Raw genomic sequence first — 18835 nt, 5'->3', positions numbered from 1 at the left:
AATGCTGCAGGAGGGTCGTGGCCCATGACTAAAGCATGTAAGTGCTACAGAAATACAAATAATAAAGCACAAAATGGGGAATAACTAGCTACGTGGTAGTGGTGCTGAAAAGGATTTGGGGGTTATAGTGGATCACAAATTGAAAGAATCAACAATGTGACGGAGTTTCAAAAAAAGGCTAATATTATTCTGGGATGTATTAACTGGTATGTCATATGCCAGACACGAGGTAATTTTCCCTTTCTACTCTGCATTTCTGAGGCCTCAGCTAGAATACTGCGTCCAGTTCTGGGTGCCACAGTTTAGGAAAGATGAGGATAAACTGGTGAGAGTCCAGAGGAGAGCAACAAAAATGGTAAAAGGTTTAGAAAATCTGACCTATGAGGAAAGGTTTTTTTTAAAAAAAAGTGGCATGTTTAATCTTGAGAAAACAAGATATGTTAAGGGCTGTTGTAAAGGGGGTAGTGATCAATTGTTCTGTGTCCGCTGAAGGTAGGACAAGAAGTAATGGGCTTAATCTGAAGCAAAGGAGGTTTGTGTTAGATATTAGGAAACGCTTTCCAACTATAACGGTAATTTAAGCTCTGGAATAGGCTTCCAAGGAAGGTTGTATGGAATCCATCATTGGAGGTTTTTAACAGGTTGGACAGACACCTCTCAGGAATGGCCTAGGTTTACTTGGTCCCGCTTCAGTGCAGCGGGATCGACTAGGTGCCCTCTCGAGGTCCCTTCCACTACGTTTCTGTGATGCTATCATCAAGATCTGAAGTGATAACTGCATCCAGATTGAGTTCTCTTTGACAACAACAAGGAAATTTACAACACAGTGTCAGAGATTAGCTAAACTGTGGATTGGATGAAATGCTAAGCATTGTTGGGAGAACATTAAAGCCTCTGGTATAGTAAGTCCTGAGACAAAAACAGTAGTATTGGTTCAGCACGAATAACCTGCCCTTTTTTTTGATGTGATGTACATTATTCTTGGCCCAGGCCAGGCCACTGATCAAGCCTCCTCAGTTTATCAGAGCCACCTCGACAAGTGAGTAAGATGAATATGCTTTGAGTCCAGAACAACGTATCTTACCGCCTGAAGCACAGCTGGCAGAGGAGACAAACCAGAGCAATCAAGAGGCAGATATTCATGCAAGGTATTGTGCTCTCTCTACATTTACTGAATCTTATTTCTGGTGTGTGCTTGAAAATAGAAGGGGGTTTATTGAGTCAGCATTGTAAGATGCTGATGTTATAAAGACAATGATAACTGCCAGTAAAAAAGTAAGCTTACCATTTCCCAGAGATGAACAAAGCTGCAAATGGAGCCTAGAATATCTCTGGTGCTGCTTCGTTCTCTGCCCAAAACCCCCCAAGTTAATGTGGCATAACCAGACTCCCATTCCTGCTGCCTTTGCAACCAAATTTGCTTTTTTCTATAAGCTTCTAGTTGTCAGTGTAGCTTATTATCATAAGGAGCTAAATAGCAATCGTGCCCATTTAACACAGTCTCTTATGTAAACTTATTAAAGCCAAATAGAACACCAGATTGATTTAAGGCTTTGTTTTATTGGGGACCAAAGTCCCAAGCAGTAATAAAGTAGTTGGTACATGAAGCCCAGAATTCCTCATTTGCAGGCAGGATAAGGACAATTATTTAGTACGGATATTCACCCTCTGTTCTTTCTCCTTATAATAAAGACAACATTCAAGGGCAGAAACATACAAAGCGTTAGAAATTTTGGAAAAGTATATTTATGGTGATTATTTGTTCAGTTCCTTACTATTTGCTTCTAAAAGCACTAAGCAAGAATAAACATTTCTGAAACTAATGGCGCACATTCTTTAGAATACATAGTATTTTACCAGTGACTTCCTGAGGCTGATCTTAACAGTGGGAACTCTACATTCTTTCAAGTCCAGCACACAGCAGCATTCCAGTCCTGCAACAGGAATAAATTCCTGCTGCCAAATACAACTAATCTCTGCTCTGCTTCTTCCACAGGCCAGGAAGGCACAGCTGCCATGCTGAGTCTAGAAGGTGCTGAGAGCCCCCTTCCGTTGCAGCTGCTTGCATTTCAGTGGAACAGAAAAGGAAAATTACCAGATCCCCTTCTAAAACTTGAAGAGGAAAAAGCCGGCAAAGGACTAAATATTGAGCTGCAGATACCCAAAGCAGACAAAAAAATAAAACTGCAGATATATAACCAATGACTTCATGTGTGTATAGGCCAAAAGATGCAAATCCGAAGAATCAGAAAGCCAGACTCAACTTCTGAGGCAAATATTTGAGGCCTCTATTCCCACCATGAAAAAGGAAGAGTGAGAACTTACACTGGAGTATTAATGTAGTGTCCACCAACCTCACTCTGGAATCATTCATTCTAGTAGAGGTTCCTTTAACCTCCACATTGTTCTTGTCCTACCTGTTATCCTTCTCTGTACTCTTTCTTACTAACACTGTCCCCAGTGACCTGGTTGAATGCCTATTGAAATCAATGGAAGAATTCCCGTTGACTTAAATGAGCCCTGGATCAGGCCTTAAACCTATGGTTTTCCTCAGTGTAGTAACTCAGACGCTAACCAAACGTACAGTCAGTCTTACAAACTATATTATTTTCAGTTGGGGTGTGATTGTTTATTAAAAGCTGTATTTTACAACATACCATATGTTTCATGGTTTCCTAAAGAATGAGAAATAAAGACATTTATACCTGAAATGTTTTGTCTTCGAATTTGAAACAGACAAATTAGTCAAAAATTATAGTTGCTTTAAAAAAAAAAAGGAGGGGGGGGAGAGAACACTCCCATACTTAATCAGTTTGAGCATTATCCATATCCAAGAGGTAGATATTCAAAGTCAGTGCACAGATCAGTTTGTAGCCTACAGCTGTTGAGACTTGATTAGTTATTTTTCTTTTCTGTTTCCCATTTGCCGCTGTATTGGCAGAGAACACTTTTTGCATTGTTAGCTTTCCTGACATGGTCTCCTGTATATCAGTAATTGGAGGATGCTGAGATATATTAACTTTGTCTCCAAATTATTCTGTCTGTGGGGAAAACTTCCCCATTTTTGTCATATAGTTGTTGTATAAACTACAGCATCCCAAAATGGCATTGGGACATACAATATAACATTTCAAAAGATGTCTTATCTCCCCTTCAGCCTCATAGAGGCATATTCAACTCTTTTGGAGGCAGTATTTAAAGCAATGTCTTGCTCCTGGGATAATCCAGGTATAATTTCATTACCCAGGAAGCAAAGAATAGGCAGAGTCCCAAGAATCCCTGTAGTTGCACTCTAATTTTTGGTGTGCATGATAAAAATAGTGTCCCATCTGGTACAAGCTGGAGTTCCTGAAGCTCTAAACATAATGCGCTTTAGCAGGCCAGCTAAAGTAAATACCCAGGACATCACATTTGTGATCAACGAATGCTTACAACATAGTAGATTTAGTACCCTTTCTGGTTGATTTGCTTGGTGCTTTGTCTAGTAGATGGAGAATGGGCAGTAGAGTTCCATCAGTAGATCCATTTCAGCTGGGAAGCCTATCTACAAACACTTCTTACCTTAGAGGAATGCTTACTAGCAATAAGAGGCCTCTCTAGGATTATATATATTTCATTGCTTACCCTGAATGCAATAGTCTCTCCAAGACATTTGCACACGTATGTGTTCCAGTGGTCTTTAATCTTTATTTGTGGCCAGTCTCCAAAATGTGTATAGCTATTCTCATGCTCACTGAGATTCTAGCTGTCCTATTAGGCTAAGTTGCATACAGAAAGAACAAAAGGTGTGTCTTTATCTGAAAGATTTTCACCCACTCATTTTAGATTCTCAGCGCAGTCCTGCCACCACTCGAGACTGGACCAAGTCTCAACATTGGCACTCGGCTTGGGCAAGTTTGACCAGGACCCAAGCACAGCAGACATTAATGTCAGGATGCTCATCTTGGAGCATTGTCTCATACATGATGATTCAAAGATTGCAATCACCTTTCTTTGTTCTTCTAAATTGTCCCCATTGCTGTTTTGTGTGTTTGTTTTTTTTAATGCTAAGCAAGACTTGTTTGATACCTTAAATTCTGTAAGGAAATGGATAACTGTACATGGCTAACTCTGATACGTAGAGTTCATTGTGGCAGTATGGACTAGGGTGTTGGAATCTTGAGAGAGCAGCATTCTGGGAGTTTTGTATAGCTAAGTGTGAGGGCAGCCTCTTTGGTAAATATCCCAGATACCCTACTCTTAGCAAGCCGTGCTACACGCTGTGGGATAAAAATTCAAGTCCCAAAATATAGAAATTCCACAGTCATTGTCAGGCACAGCGTGTGTGTATATATAGATACACTATCGTGGTTTTATCAAATGTTACTTTGTGGTTGTAGTGTTACAGAGGACAGCAGTGGATTTATGCTGTTGGATGTTCTCCAGTTTTAACACAGCCTTGAGTAATTCTCCATATAATATATCTTTAGAAACTTGTACAAATGTTATATAGAAAACATGAAAAATTCTCTCTTCTGCTAAACTGAAACTTAAACCAATTTTATTCTTGAATTTGTCACTCATTAAAGCCGGATAAACCAGTGATGTACCTATGGAAATTTACATCACTACTTTACTTTTATTTTCTACAGTTATCTGTAGGGTTGTTTTAATCAGAGCTAAAACTGGCTAGCTTCTCAGGCTAATAATTTTAATTGCCACTTCTTTTGTTTATAGGTTTTTATAATAAACTCTTCAAATATATTCCTTCTTGAGCCTTCAAATGAAATTAAAACTCTTTTGGATGAACACACTGATATGTGTAAACGCATTCTTAATATCTACCGTCACATGGTGGTGCAAGTAACAATGGACAAGAAAACTTGGTAAAAAAGCTTATGCTTTTATCTTTAAGATTTTTAATGAACTGGACCAAATATTTTAAAAACTTTTTAATACCCAGGAAGTCCAATGGGATGGTTTCTACTAAGTGAGTCAATTTCTCTCAATTAGTCAGTCTTTTTAAGAGTGATGAGTATCCAGGTTTACTTTAAAGTATCATTTTGATGGAGTTGGGGGTATAAAGTACACATGGACCACCTCCTGCCTTCCCCCTGCAAAAAAAAACCCTTTAAATAAATCTAGATAACTCTTACAACAGGCACACGTGGACACCTCCATCCTAGCTGGAAGGGGATTGCTTAGTGGAAGGGATAGAAATAGACACCCTCAGCACTAAAAGACAGCATCAGTGATGGTCAGTGGACCTGTGAGGCAAAGATCAGCAGCTGCAATTGTCGTTTCTCCAGAGCTACTGAAAGGATCATAGACAGGCACCTTTTCTGAGTGGCCAGTGCTGAATGTTCATTTGGGATGTGGGGAGAGGAAAGAGAAATAGATAAACTATATGCCTCCTGTGTGGCCACTGATGGCTTCTATTCCAAGGGCAGGACCAGTCTTATCAGCTTTTGGGAGGGTGGTGAATATCGCCATCCCCTTTCCTGGCCTCAACCCTATTAAAAGCTGGGTTCTGTACTACCCATTGGGGGGAATAGTGCTTGAGAGCCAAGAGCTGGGGAAGCCAAGCTCTACTACTTTTGGAGGAGGGATGTTGGGGTTGAATGCCCATTCTACCACTTCCTGTCTGTGGGTATTTCTCCCCCCCCCCCCACTTCATCCCCCCATGGTGGTACCTGTGACCACTTCAGTTTGTTTTTGTGGGGGGGAGGTGCATTGACCTGTTTTTGTTCTACTTTGTCCCACTCTGTGACCCAGGGGTACTTGTCCACCCACCTAGGAAAGCTATAGGAAGATTCTTTTCAGAGATCTGTGTTGGAGTAGGGCTAGCTTAAAGGTAGTGGGTGTATACAAGTTCAGTAATTTAATGTTTAAAGGTCTATACTGATCCCTGTCTGCAACTTATTCTGCAACTTATGCAAAAATCCATCCACGCTTTAACCAGTTTATTATTTTCTAACGAACCAGGTACATGGGGCAAAACCCAGCTCCAAAGCTGAGCCATTTCTGTAGTCAGTCAGTCTCGTCTCTTCTTTCTCCTCTCTTCTCTTTCCTCCCTTCTCCCCCCCCCCCACCCCCTCGGCCGCCTTGTTCTAATGGAATAGTTGAATGCCACCATGGTCTGCTGCAGCAGAGAGCAGCAGCAAATCTTTAAATTTCCAACTTCTTTCGTCGTAATCTAAATTTCATTGTCCCTTACTGATGTCTCCTGAGTTCTTCGTAAGTAGGGCTGCCATCACTATGTATCCATATGTGGAAAAACAAAAGTAGTCAGACTTGGTTCTCTGCTATCCAGTGGAGACTTGGGAGCAAAATGGGAATTTCTAGCAAATTCCAATAGATAATTTTAAATGTAATGCCTTCACAGGCCTCATATAACTTTAAACAAACCTTCAACCAGTGTTATTCAGTTGTGACTGTGAAGACATTTCTTTCTTGCCACCCCTTTAGACCTGGTAGAGTATATTTAGAAAGTTATCTTCTGTTATGACACCAGTCCCCTGCCAAATACTCTCACTTGGTGCTTTAAAAAAAAAAGTGTAGGTTAGGATCAGAAATAGTGATCTAATTAAAAATAACTTTGCTGCCATTTGGGACTCCTGAGAGCCATGCTTCCTCGAGAGAGCAGGTAGAAAGGCTTATATGACATATGAAAGGGAATCCTGCAGGGGTTCCTTGTTGTGGCAGTGGAGAGAGACAGGCAATAAGGGGCAGGAGTGATAAACTTTTTAAAAATAGACCGATGTTGGGCTGTTTCTGACCCTACTCTTTCTGTGTTTTTAAAAATATGTTTGTGTAAGCGGAGAAACATAGACAATGATCATTTATTAAGTGTCACGGCCCAAATATATACTGAAAAAGTAACTCAATTTAATATTGCTTTGCAGGGAGCAGATGTTACTTGTGCTGCTCAGGGTCACAGAATCTGTGCTGAAGATGCCATCCCAGGCTTTCCTGCAGTATCAAGGAAGAAAGAACTCCACTTTAGCAGGAAGGCTTGCAGGACCTCTTTTTCAGGCAATTAAATATAATTTTAATATGAGTTTAACTTTGGCTATGAGGCTGGTTGCAACAAAAGCAGTTGACTTGTTTGTCATCTGCAGTGGTATTGTAGCTGTGTAGGTCAGAGTATTGGGGACAAGGTAGGTGATGTAGTATCTTTTGTTGGACCAGCTTCTGTTGGTGAGAGAGACAAGCATTTGAGCTTACATAGCTTCAGGACAGAAGAAGATCTCTGAGAGTTCAAAAGCTTGTCTCTCTCACCAACAGAAGTTGGTCTAATAAAAGATATTACATCACCCACTTTGTTTCTCTTTCATCTGTGAGACTAGAATTTTTAATATTAAGCATATTGCCTAAATATTGAGACCACTACATGTTAAAGGGCTAGTTGCATCTAATAGTAGCATTATTCTGTATAACAACATGCTGACAACTCTTTGTTTAAGTTGGGGATAATTATTTTTGTCAAGGTCCAGCTCCCCTCCCCTAACCCCCTGGTTTCCTGCCGGCTCTATGCCCACCCTGCCCAGAGAGTAAGGTGATCTTATTTTCCTTTACTGAAAACAGGATGCACAAGGCTGGCATTGCTCCTCCTCCCCCTCCCCTCCCCCCCAACCATTCCTCTGTGCCTCCAATGGAGCCAATTAGCAGAAATGGGCCGGGAGGGTGGGGGGAGAGGAATGGGTGTGGGCTGGGATCTGGGCAGCAAAACAAGGTGTGAATGTGTGAGAGTACTTTTGAGCTTGGACTGAGGAGGTGAAGCTGTTGGACTCTAATCAGCTAGAGGTACGATGCCCCTCTGGGGGCTGGGACAGTAGAGGGGCAGGAAGGAGGCTCTGGGTAGTGGGAGGGACCAATGAGACTCCAGATAGCAGCCCTGGGGAGATGGTAGGAGGCCGGGATGTGGTAGAAGCAGGTGATTGGAGGCGGACAGTGGAGGGAAAGAGGCTACTTGGGGCTCCGGGGACTGGCCCCGAAGGACAAGCGGTGGGGAGGGCCAGGTTGGGGGCTCGGGGATGGGGACGTGAGGCTGGGGTTGGGACATGGGACTCTGCTGTTCAGCCAGCTTAAACCCTTAAACCAAATGCCTCAGACCTCCTGAGCCCCCCACTAATTTACATATGCTTTCCCAGAGTTCCACTGATGCTGTGGGCACTCGGGTTAAGTTAGAAGCCCATTTTGGGGACAACATGGCAAGAAAACAAGGAATACAGGCTTAAGAAAGGAGTTTCTGAACTGTAATCATGTTACTGTTAAAGCATTTGAGAGTTACAGATCTTTGGGAAAATACCCTCTAGTCTGATCTCATCCCTTCTGTGCATCCAAAGATTGCCAGTATTTCCAGCAGGGCAAAGTCCCTCATGGCTTCTTTCCTGCATATCCTGTTTTTCATGTGGCAATGGTAAGGCCCCTCCTGCTTTAGAGAAACACCCTTCTTAAGTAGTCTTTCTCCTTTTGCCATGTGCTTAGCTGGAAAACTGCAGTCCCACCTTTTCCCCTTGTAGGGAGTGCCCTACCTGTGCAAAAAATATTGTTTCATGGGAAAGGGCTAGTAGTAGGCATTCAAAGTAGATAGCCCCAAGTTGGTCTTTTGACGGCTTCTCCGGGGTCTGGAGAATCTCCAGCTGCTTTAAAAAAAAAAAAAAAAGAAAAGAAACAAAGTGCATGGGATGTAATCCAGACTAAACTATGTTAAGATCTGAAGAAATCTTTTATCAAACCAATTTGTTTCCACAGGTAAATGACCAAACATACCACACAACTATGAGTGAAAACAAAAACATTAAGGCTTAATCATCACATGAAAATTCATGTAAGATTTGTGTGAGGTAGAGATGGTGGGGGTATATGTGTGTGTGCGTTGTGGACGCTATATGGATATTTCTGTTTTTGTTTTAGACAGTAAAATCTGATGCTCGAATACTCTTCTGTTGGCTTATGTTAACAAGCCAACTATTGTCACTTAAATTACTTATTCTTTTAGACTCTTATAGTAGCCTGGATCAAAGCAAATCTAAACGTGTACATCTCTCGAGAGCTTTGGGATGATTTGCTGTCTGTAATGTCATCACTGACATATTGGGAAGAGCTGGCCACTGAGTGGTCACTGACTATGGAGACACTAACAAAAGTATTAGCTAGAAACCTGTACAGCCTGGACCTCAATGACTTACCACTGGATAAATTAAGTGAGCAGAAACAGAAAAAGCACAAAGGCAAAGGTAAGACATCCTGCATTATATAATTTAATTATATAGGTCAAGCTGAGAAGGTGAGGCATTGAGTCCTGGAGGAGATGAGGGGAAAGAGGGAGGTGGGCCCTAGTGTATGTCTAATTAGCTGTGTCTGTCAACTCAAAAGGGAAGGAGGAGGATCTGGGGAATTACAGGCCAGTCAGCCTCACCTCAGTCCCTGGTTTTTGACTTTGTACATTTGAAGCTAAGTGGAAAATATTCGAAAAGGTGACCACTGCAAACGTTTAATATATGAACATTTCAGGTGACTAAGTGAATAGATTCAAAATTTATATTTTTTGCAGGAGTTGGGCATGAGTTCCAAAAATCATCTGTCGATAAGTCCTTTTCTAGAGGTTGGAGCCGTGATCAGCCTGGACAGGCACCAATGAGACAGCGCAGTGCTACGACGACTGGATCTCCAGGGACAGAAAAGGCAAGAAGCATAGTACGGCAGAAAACAGTTGGTATGTATCTGTACAAACTATGAGACGTGATGGGGGGGTGGGAGGGGGATTCATAACTGAACATTTTTGTATCTACATAGTGAACTTTCCCACACAAGTTTCATGTGTGGTAATTAGTAATGTATGTAAATATATATTATGCAATCTTATGTGGTGGTTTTTGGGGTAAGTGAATAGCATTTCATAACTTATACATAGATTTTTAACAAATACAGATCATGCAAATGGTGTATTCATGCTTAATGTTTTACCCAATTGCTTAGGCACAGTTTAGCTGTACTAAAAAGTTTTGTTGCTGTTTTATGTGTTAGAAAGAGGTGATGACAAGAGTAGGCATGTCAAGAATAATATGCATAGGTGATTAGTATGAGGCTCTCTAAGTAATGCTATTTGGATACATTTTGTGCAAAATATGCAATGGATTTCCAAAGTAGAGCAATGAGGCATGTAAAGTATGTGAATCAGCTAGAAGTATTTTGAAGTGTTTTGTCTTCTTGGACATATCCTAAAACCTCTGGTAACTATAAATAGGCACAAACATGTGCAACGCTAACTTCCTGCAGTGATCAATGCCACTACTGTATTCCTTGAAGACCTTTTTTTTTCCTGTTTTAAAAATGAGTCATGCTAGACAGTGTTTTAGATGGATTACTTAATGGAGGTCTCATTCATGCTTGTATGTCTTGGACTAAAAACTTACTTATTATGGGTTATCTCCTAAAGTGATCTCTGTTTTTCTCCATTGCTTGAAGGAAAATTGCAGTTGTTTAAATTCAAAAGAGAAATTGTTTTTTTTAGAAATGTCTGTTGCTGTTTCAATATCTCCATAATGGTAAATGATGTTAGCCTCATTCAGTGAGAGAAGAAATTTTACTGATACTGCCTAACAGCTGGTATGTTTTAACACATTTTGAGACACAGGGAATGCATGTCAGCAGTTGAATATATAATTGACGTAGACTTTCAGAAAGTATTTCTCACCTTCCAGAATTTCTGGAAAGCTCACGAAAGCTTATGCTCAAATAAATTGGTTAGTCTCTACGGTGCCACAAGTACTCCTTTTCTTTTTACAACACTATTAGTTTCTGCTATTTATTATTAGTGGGGTCTGTTCTGGGTCCAGTGCAATTCAGTGTTTTCATTAATGAAGACTTTGATAATGGAGTGAAGCAAATGCTTATAAAATTTGTGGATGATACCAAGCTGGAAGGGTCTGCTAGCACTTTGGAGGACAGGATGAGAATTCAAAATGACTTCGACAAATTAGAGAGTTGGTCTGAAATCAACAAGATGAAATTCAATAAAGGCAAGTGCAAAGTACTACACTTGTGCATTTAATATTTTTCTTCCTAACTACAAAATGGGGAATGACAGTATGTACTCCTGAAAAGGATCCAGGAGTTATAGTGGATTGCAAATTGCATATGAACCAACAATGTGATGCAGTTGTAAAAAAGGTTAACGTTCTGGGGTGTATTAATAGGAGTGTTGTATTTAAAATGCAGGAGATAGTTGTCCCTTTTTGCTTGGCACTGATGAATCTTCACCTGGAATACTGTGTCCAGTTTTGGGTGTCACGCTTTTTAAGGAAGATGTGGATAAATTGGAGAAAAAAAGTTTAGAAAATGTGACCTATGAGGAAAGCTTAAAAAAATTGGACTAGTTTAATCTTGAGAAAAGAAATCTGAGGGGGACCTGATAAGTCTTCAGATATGTTAAGGGCTGTTACAAAGAGGACAGTGATCAGTTTTTCTCATGTCCAGTGAAGGTAGGATAAGAAGTAATGTTCTTAATTTGCAGCAAAGGAGATTTAGGTTAGATATTAGGAAAGACTTTCTAACTAAAAGTGTAGTTGAGCACTGGAGTAGGAATCCCTGTTAGAGGTTTTTAAGAGCATCTTAAACACCTGCCAGAGATGGTTAGCATATACTTGGTCCTACCTTAGCACCAGGACTGGACTAGATGACCTCTCAACATTTCTATGATTCTCTGATTATTTATTTAATGGTAGCACCTAAAGCCTCCATCAGGGCTGGGAATCCATTGTGCAAATGTGTGGGAAGACACAATCTCTGCCACAAAAAGCTTAAATACAACTTCAAATGTCTGCCTTTCTCATGCATTCAAACGCTAATATGCATTTCCTATCTCTCATGCTGATAAGTTGACCACTTCTAGTTTGACTAAGTATTCTTCCTTATGGTTCAGATTTTTAAAATGTAATTATTGTCTCTCTCTAGTTCATTTGTGATTATCCTTGTATGAGAGTTTTCTGTTAACCTTAAGTGCCTTAACAAGGTGATTCCAAATTAAAGATCCTGTTACATTTCTGCTGTCTCTAATTATTAACATTTCAAAAGGTAGATGTTGTATGGTTTCATTCCTAAATCACTGAAACTTATCCAGGTTAAGCTATATATTGACCTAATCAGTAACAAATGAATCTGATTTTAGTCTCATTGTAACATATCATCTGTTTGTTTTTTCTCTCCCAAACAATCCTTTTGCATGAAGGAATCTTAACAGGACACTTTTTTTATTAATGTAACCGTTTTAAAAAAAAATCATAAATCTCCATGCTTACATGGGAATATATTTTCTGTGCACAAGTTTCCTAGCATTAATATTACAGTTATAAGGTGGAAACACCAAAAATAGGTGCCAGAGCCAGCCCCCCAAATTCCTATGTTTTAAAAAAAATTATGAAGTGATAAATGGTCTATTTGTGATCTACAGTAACATACTCCAATATCCTTTTGGCTACTAAATTTTTCTCATATATTTACAATTTACTTTGTTTGGAATAAGTAATCAGATAATTTAAAAAATTTTACTCCGATATTAGCTAAATTTTTCTGCAAACTATTCACATCTTTATCAAACTATTACTGTTCTACTTGACATACAATAAATTAAGTAAAATGTGTAATGAGTTTCCTTCTTCAGTTTTTAAATACAGAGAGTTAATGATTTTTAGTAGCCAGAGTTCACTTTAAAGACTTCTGCGGCTGGTGGTGATGTGTAGCATTAGCAATAAATTGGTTTGAGAACGTCAAGGTTCCCCTTCCCACTCTAAATATGTAAGGCTGGCTCTGGTGAGTTAATTGAACCCTGCCATATTTTAATCCTGTGCTTTATTTTCTTCTCCCTCATAAGCATAGTTCTCATCAGGTGAGGAGAGGGAGACCAAGATCTTAACCAATTGCTAATATCGTAAAGCACTAGGAAGGCATTGCTTGGTTTCTTATTTGAAATAAACAGAACATAAATTGATTATGACCATGGTTGTAATTGTAAGACCTTGGTGTCCAGGGGTAGAATATATATTCTCCTACACAATATTTGGCTATCAGATCCTCTTTAAATTCTATATTGACCCTGCAAACAGACCTGAATTTAGGTTTGGAATGGAGTCAGTCCTTAGACGTGATGTTTGGTCTTTGATATACAGTAGATTTCCTTTGATTGTTGGTAATATACTCCTTATATGTTTGAGTAGGGGAAGTATATGTCGAATATTTTTATGGTAAGAAAAAGATGGGGTTATTTTTCTATCTGTATGTTTTGTGTACGTCTGTGTCACCTCTGTTTTGAGCCATCCTCATGCCAGCACCCATTAGTTGCACACCAAATTTTTGTGTATGTTTGACTCGAGTAAAATTCACAGCTTCTCTGATAAGCAGTGTGTACATTTATTAGCCTGATCTTATGTAAAGTATTTTTTCAAAAAGGGCCTTTTAACTTTGTATGCATATGGGTTGAAAAATCTTTGTTGGGCTAGAGTCCAGGATTCGTAGCCTAAGCAGCAGATTCTAATCCTAGAGGTATATCATAACATGAAAAATCCACTAATCACTACACATGTCTGCAAGAACAATAGTGAATGATGTGAGATATTTACTGATGCATATCTTAGGTGAGAATGTGGCCCCAAATAGTCAACAGGTCAGGGTAAAATAGGCATACAATGAAAGCAGCAAGTATGGCATATCTATCTGCCTCCTCTACTCCCTCCCCCCACCCCCAAATCATGATATGGAAGGAGAATAAATATTTTTAATTTTATTATTACTCTATTTAGACAGAGAAAAAAATCAAGACTTTTCCTTGTGAACTTTCAGAATTATCTGGTACAATTTATTGTAAAAAAAAATATTGCTATACAACCTTCACTCATTTTGAAAACCTCAAATCCTGGTAATAAGACTCCCCTTACTTGACTATTGATAGTAATATAGCGCATCTTATTTAAACTAAAATAATTTAAAAATTTTGAGCTAGACTGGCTAATGTATTTCACAGCACCTCATAGGCAGTTGTCTTAATATTGATTTGCATTTTTATCTTGGAAAGGCAGTTTACATTTCCATCATCTCAATTGCAAATGGGCTGGAATGTTCAGAAGGCTGTGAAACACTATTCCAGGGCACTGAGTTGAGGAGACAAGCTCCTGATTACAAGGAACACTTCATTTTAAGATTTGTGTTAGGTCTAGTATCTTATAATAAAAGTTAGGTACATGCTCTGTAGTTTAAAAAATCTTCTAATATCCATGTTCATTTGATTTATTTTAAGATACACAATAATGCATGCTGTGCATCTAATAATAGAATATGGCCTATATTTTAATACTGTAGATTCTGAAAATAAAGGAAGCTGGAGCCGTGCACTTACGGTTACTTGTAGACTTTGCGGCAAAGCTACTTCTAGTCAGTTTCTCTTTCATAAGCAGAGGGCTTGTCTATACAGTACTGAGTTTGTGTGAATTGACCCCGCGCTAGCTTGCTATACACTGTCTGTCTTTATGGACCCTAATGATATGCACTAACAGTTCCCTAGTGCATTTTGATCTATCAAGGACTTTGAAACAGGACTAGATCAAAGTACACAAATGAACTGACACTAACAGACACTTAGGGCTTGTCTACACTGGCACTTTACAGCACTGCAGCTTTTTCACTCAGGGGTGTGAACACCCTCACCCACCAAGCACAGCAAGTTTTAGCACTGTAAAGCACCAGTGTAGATAGTCCACGCCCCTTGTGGTTTTTGTTTAATGTTTAGCACTTTAACGTTGCCAGTGTAGACTAGCCCTTAGTGTGTAGTGGGCTAATGCAGAGGAGATTCATACCCCAACTTGCCTCCAGTTAAATGTTTGAATAGAGAAGCCCTATGTTTAATAAGAAGCTGTTTTGATTTAAAAGATGTCTTACCAGACTCTCTTCAAAGTGCTTTTAGAACTGTATAATTTGTATACTCCACTTGTTCCATGTGTTTCCTGCTCCACATACATTGACTCACCATTTTTTTCTGCATGTTGCTATGTTAGAGGCATCCCTTTAATTGGAGTGATAAGTGTGATGTGACTAATTCCAACTTGTACCACTTCCATGTACTTCTGATTCCCATGCAGAATCGGATTCCCATATTTTATTTCAAGATGTTTTGAAGATACATGCAACTGAGTAACAAGTCTATAGATATTGTATTTACTAATCAAGCTTTGCTTTTTTTAAAAAAAGCACTGAAATTCCCATGGAAAAAAATGTCCGTGTATAGTGGTTTTTGAAATCATTTAATTAAGATTTCCATCATGAAAATGCGAAGGAGAAAACTACTGGAAGATCATGAATTGTATCTTTATAAGCTTTAGTTATACTGCCAGAAATAAATTGTAGTATATGTTCTTGCTGATATACTGCAAAATGGAAACAAACCAATATTATCCAAGGAACTGTTAAAAGATTATTGGGAATATGGCAAATATAATTCCTATCTTGCAACCCTTATATAAATAATCCCACCAATCAGGATGGATTGACTTAAATCAAAGTGATTTAATTGACTAATTCAGAATCAACCAGCAGGAATCCTTATATAAATAATCTGTTTTTAATCTTGTTTTGCATTTGTAGTTTTAATTATTTTCCTAAAGAGTGGTTGATTCTTGTTGCCTGGTATCCAATAAAACTTGTTGATTAGTGACTAAAACATGCAGCTTTTACACTAAATTTGATACCTTTTGATAACCAGGAGGAAACACTACATCTATATCTATTTATTTAAGACTAACCCATTTATTGAGGTTCTTAATTTTTGCATTTTTTAAAATTGTTAGAAAATCTTGAATGGCACATTTCTGATTTATTAGATTAACTTTTACTTGTGATTTGTGTCAAGCTGCATTTGGATGGAAACTAGAATTTAAAATAAGAATACACAAACTGCAATTCAAAATTGTTTATTAATTAACTAAAATCAAACTAAATGAGCTGGAAATAAGCTTGCTTTTCCATTCCATCAAACTCATTTTTCATTTAAAACTAATTTATTAGACAAAGGAAGTATTTTATCTGTAGTTAGCAAACTGAACTGGTTGTTTCTGGTCACTATGTCCTTCAAGATTTTAGAACTAGTAGATCTCCTTTCACACACCTCATTTTTATTCATAAATTGGAAGTGGAAAACAATCTTTTCAGCCTTTTCAGCTCTCAGTTGGTTTCTCGACTTTGAACCTGTCATTGAACTGAGCTAGTCGAATAAACTGAAGAAAGAAAATATTCATATCTGGGAAGATTTATCAAATATCCATTTATGTTCAGAACTTACTACTGAAATTTTCTCTACAAATAAGAAATTGTTAATGAACTTTAACTAGATTTTTGTGAACTATTTATTAGTAGTTTTTATTAGTATTGTGTGTAAACTGTGAATCTCTGACAAATTAATTTTCTTTTAGTATTTTAAACCCATTGGAAATTCTTGAATTGAAAATCGTTGGTTTATTTCAAAATTAGGATACTCTTGTTCAACACTAAAGCTAGTCTAGAAAAATATAACTAAGAGTGTAAATTACTTTTTAGATTAAAATTGCACAAATTCTGATTGGTTTTGGAATGGTGTTGAACTTGCTGATTTTTCAACCCCTGATGCAGTGGAAAATAATGCTATTTAATTAGTTTATCAGTTTGGGATGGAAAATCATTGTAACTGTTAGACTAAAGGCATTATTGCTGCTTTACATAAAAAGTTTAAAACTCAAAATGTCTTATGTGTCCACTGATTTTTTTTTTCTTACAGCTCTGCCAATATCTGCCGTGCTGAAATGTTTTAATTTGTAAAGTTTTCTTCCTTTCTTTGTTTTCTCTGTTGCTGCTTTTTCTGTGACACAAGCCTTTCATTATAGTCACTCTTCTTTTTTTCCTTCCCCACTTCTTTCTTTTCCTTTTTTGAAGCCATGAGAAGCCGATCCATTGGTGAATGTGCTCTGCCATCGGCCTATATACGCAGTGCTAAAAGTGCTCCTGTTCTGATCCATACTTCCAAACCCTTCTTGCCTGATATTGTTCTCACTCCCCTTTCTGATGAGCTTTCAGGTAGTGCCACCTCTGCTAATTTCTGCACCCCCTTTATCACTTTTTTAATTCTTCTGCTTTCAAATTCTGCTAAATCAATAAATTCTTCAAAGTAAAATATGGGGCAGGGGGAGGAGAAGGGAAGAGATTAAGAATAAACATTTTGAGTTATGTGAAATATCATGCTATATTTGCAACCCATTCTGGAGCTGTTAGAAGTTAGTGCTGTGCCAATTTTTATTATTAATGTGAAAATAATGGAACTTTTCTGCTTTTTCAGTTTACTCAATAAGGGTAATTTAACATCCATAGGCTGGGGGATAGAATTGCTCTAAAGCTTTATTTGTGGTGGAGGGGGAAGGAGAAGAAAAAGAACAGATTGTTTGTTTGATTGGCTTGCCATAGGCAGTCTTTCAGCATAAGAGTTTTTGAGCATGCTGTCCACAGACATTGTGTTGTCAACATTATGGCAACTGTAATAGAAAAGTAATTTGTGATTGAATATCTATAAAGAGATTATCTTCAGAAAAGCCATGTAGCATGGCAAAATATATTCTACAATATGCCTTCCTCCTTTAAAATATATAAAAAGTGGAAAATACAGTTGGAAATCCCCAAACAGTTTGTTTGTTTGTTTTGTTTTAAAGAGGATAATGTTTTCTGTACAGAGCTGAAGTTTTATGAAAACATGGTTGGTGCTGCAGGATGGTTGGCTGGAAGTTTGACAATAGCTTCTTCTGGAGTATTTAGTTTGTCAACAAATAAGTAAAATTTAGAATTAGCACAAACACATTTTAAAAGTAACTAGCCGGTTGTGCTAGATGTGTCGGGTTTTTTCCTGCTGTTTTGTAAGTACCTTCATTAAGCTGTTAGTTTCTTTTCTGCTAACATACCTCCTTATTATCCCCTGCCTAACAAGGTCTTCATGAAGCAACCTGACAACTTGTTACCTTTCCTCTAAAATGTGCATTCCTGGCTAACCCTATCAGCATTCCAAGGTATTCTACTCTGGGAAGCAGGTTGGACTAGAACAAATGGGTTTCAACCTGTTTTTTTTTTTTTTTTTTTTAAATCCACAACCCACCGTATCCTGCAATCTTTTATGTGTAAAGAATGGTTGGATTTGGGTCTCTGAATAATTTGGGGGAAGGGGGTTTTAGGGGGGCAATATGGTATAGTTGATAGAGAACTGGACTGGGATTGAGGCTTCCTGTCTCGGCCATTAGTCTGCTAGGTGACCATGAGCAAGTCAGTTTGCCTCACTGTGCCTCAGTTTCTGCATCTGTAACATTCTTTGTAAAGTGCTTTGAGATGTGTGGGTGAAAATAGATTAAAAACTAGATGGTGCCAGTGTACTCCCATTTATAAGAATAGCTGATAAAAGAATCAAGCGCCATATAGTGATCAAAACCACGGGGACAAAATAATTCCCTTTACTAACCTATACTCTGCTTGTAAGAATCAACCGCTTATAAAAATCAAATCTTTTGGGACAGATATGATTCTTACAAAAGGAAAGCATTATTTTTTTATTTTATTTTATTATTTATTCAGTCAGTTGTAGATCTAAAAAAAGTGGGGTTAGAGAATTTAAGGTTTCTAGGACAGGAAGAAAGTTAATGGTGGGGCCTTGTGCCCACTGGTGTTTTCCCTGGTGTTCCCTCATAGCCCAACTGTGGTGTTTTACCCTAGTGTTTGAAAATAATGCATTGAGGTTTTTGTGCAGAATTTAAATGTAATATTTTTTGTTATAGACTCAATGTTGCTTGCTAATACCACG

The 18835-nt window shown here is 38.3% G+C and overlaps 1 protein-coding gene across 3 annotated transcripts in view; it reads left to right on the top strand.

Annotated features, from left to right (window-relative positions):
• RALGAPA1 (Ral GTPase activating protein catalytic subunit alpha 1) overlaps window positions 1-18835 on the top strand; it is a 235006-nt gene that overhangs the window by 44667 nt on the left and 171504 nt on the right. For 2 of the 3 annotated variants that reach the window (XM_084632410.1, XM_084632409.1), the window contains exons 13-16: window positions 4717-4865; window positions 6885-7014; window positions 8984-9221; window positions 9539-9700. In XM_084632410.1, coding sequence (XP_084488536.1) covers window positions 4717-4865; window positions 6885-7014; window positions 8984-9221; window positions 9539-9700 — 679 coding nt within the window. Of the gene's footprint in view, window positions 1-4716; window positions 4866-6884; window positions 7015-8983; window positions 9222-9538; window positions 9701-16935; window positions 17077-18835 lie in introns of all 3 variants that reach the window. The other variant, XM_084632408.1, reaches the window with a different exon arrangement.

The sequence above is a fragment of the Lepidochelys olivacea genome (assembly GCF_965140295.1).
Source record: "Lepidochelys olivacea isolate rLepOli2 genome assembly, chromosome: 6".
Classification (NCBI taxonomy): Eukaryota; Metazoa; Chordata; order Testudines; family Cheloniidae; genus Lepidochelys; species Lepidochelys olivacea.
This window is presented reverse-complemented; position numbering and strand designations above follow the sequence as displayed.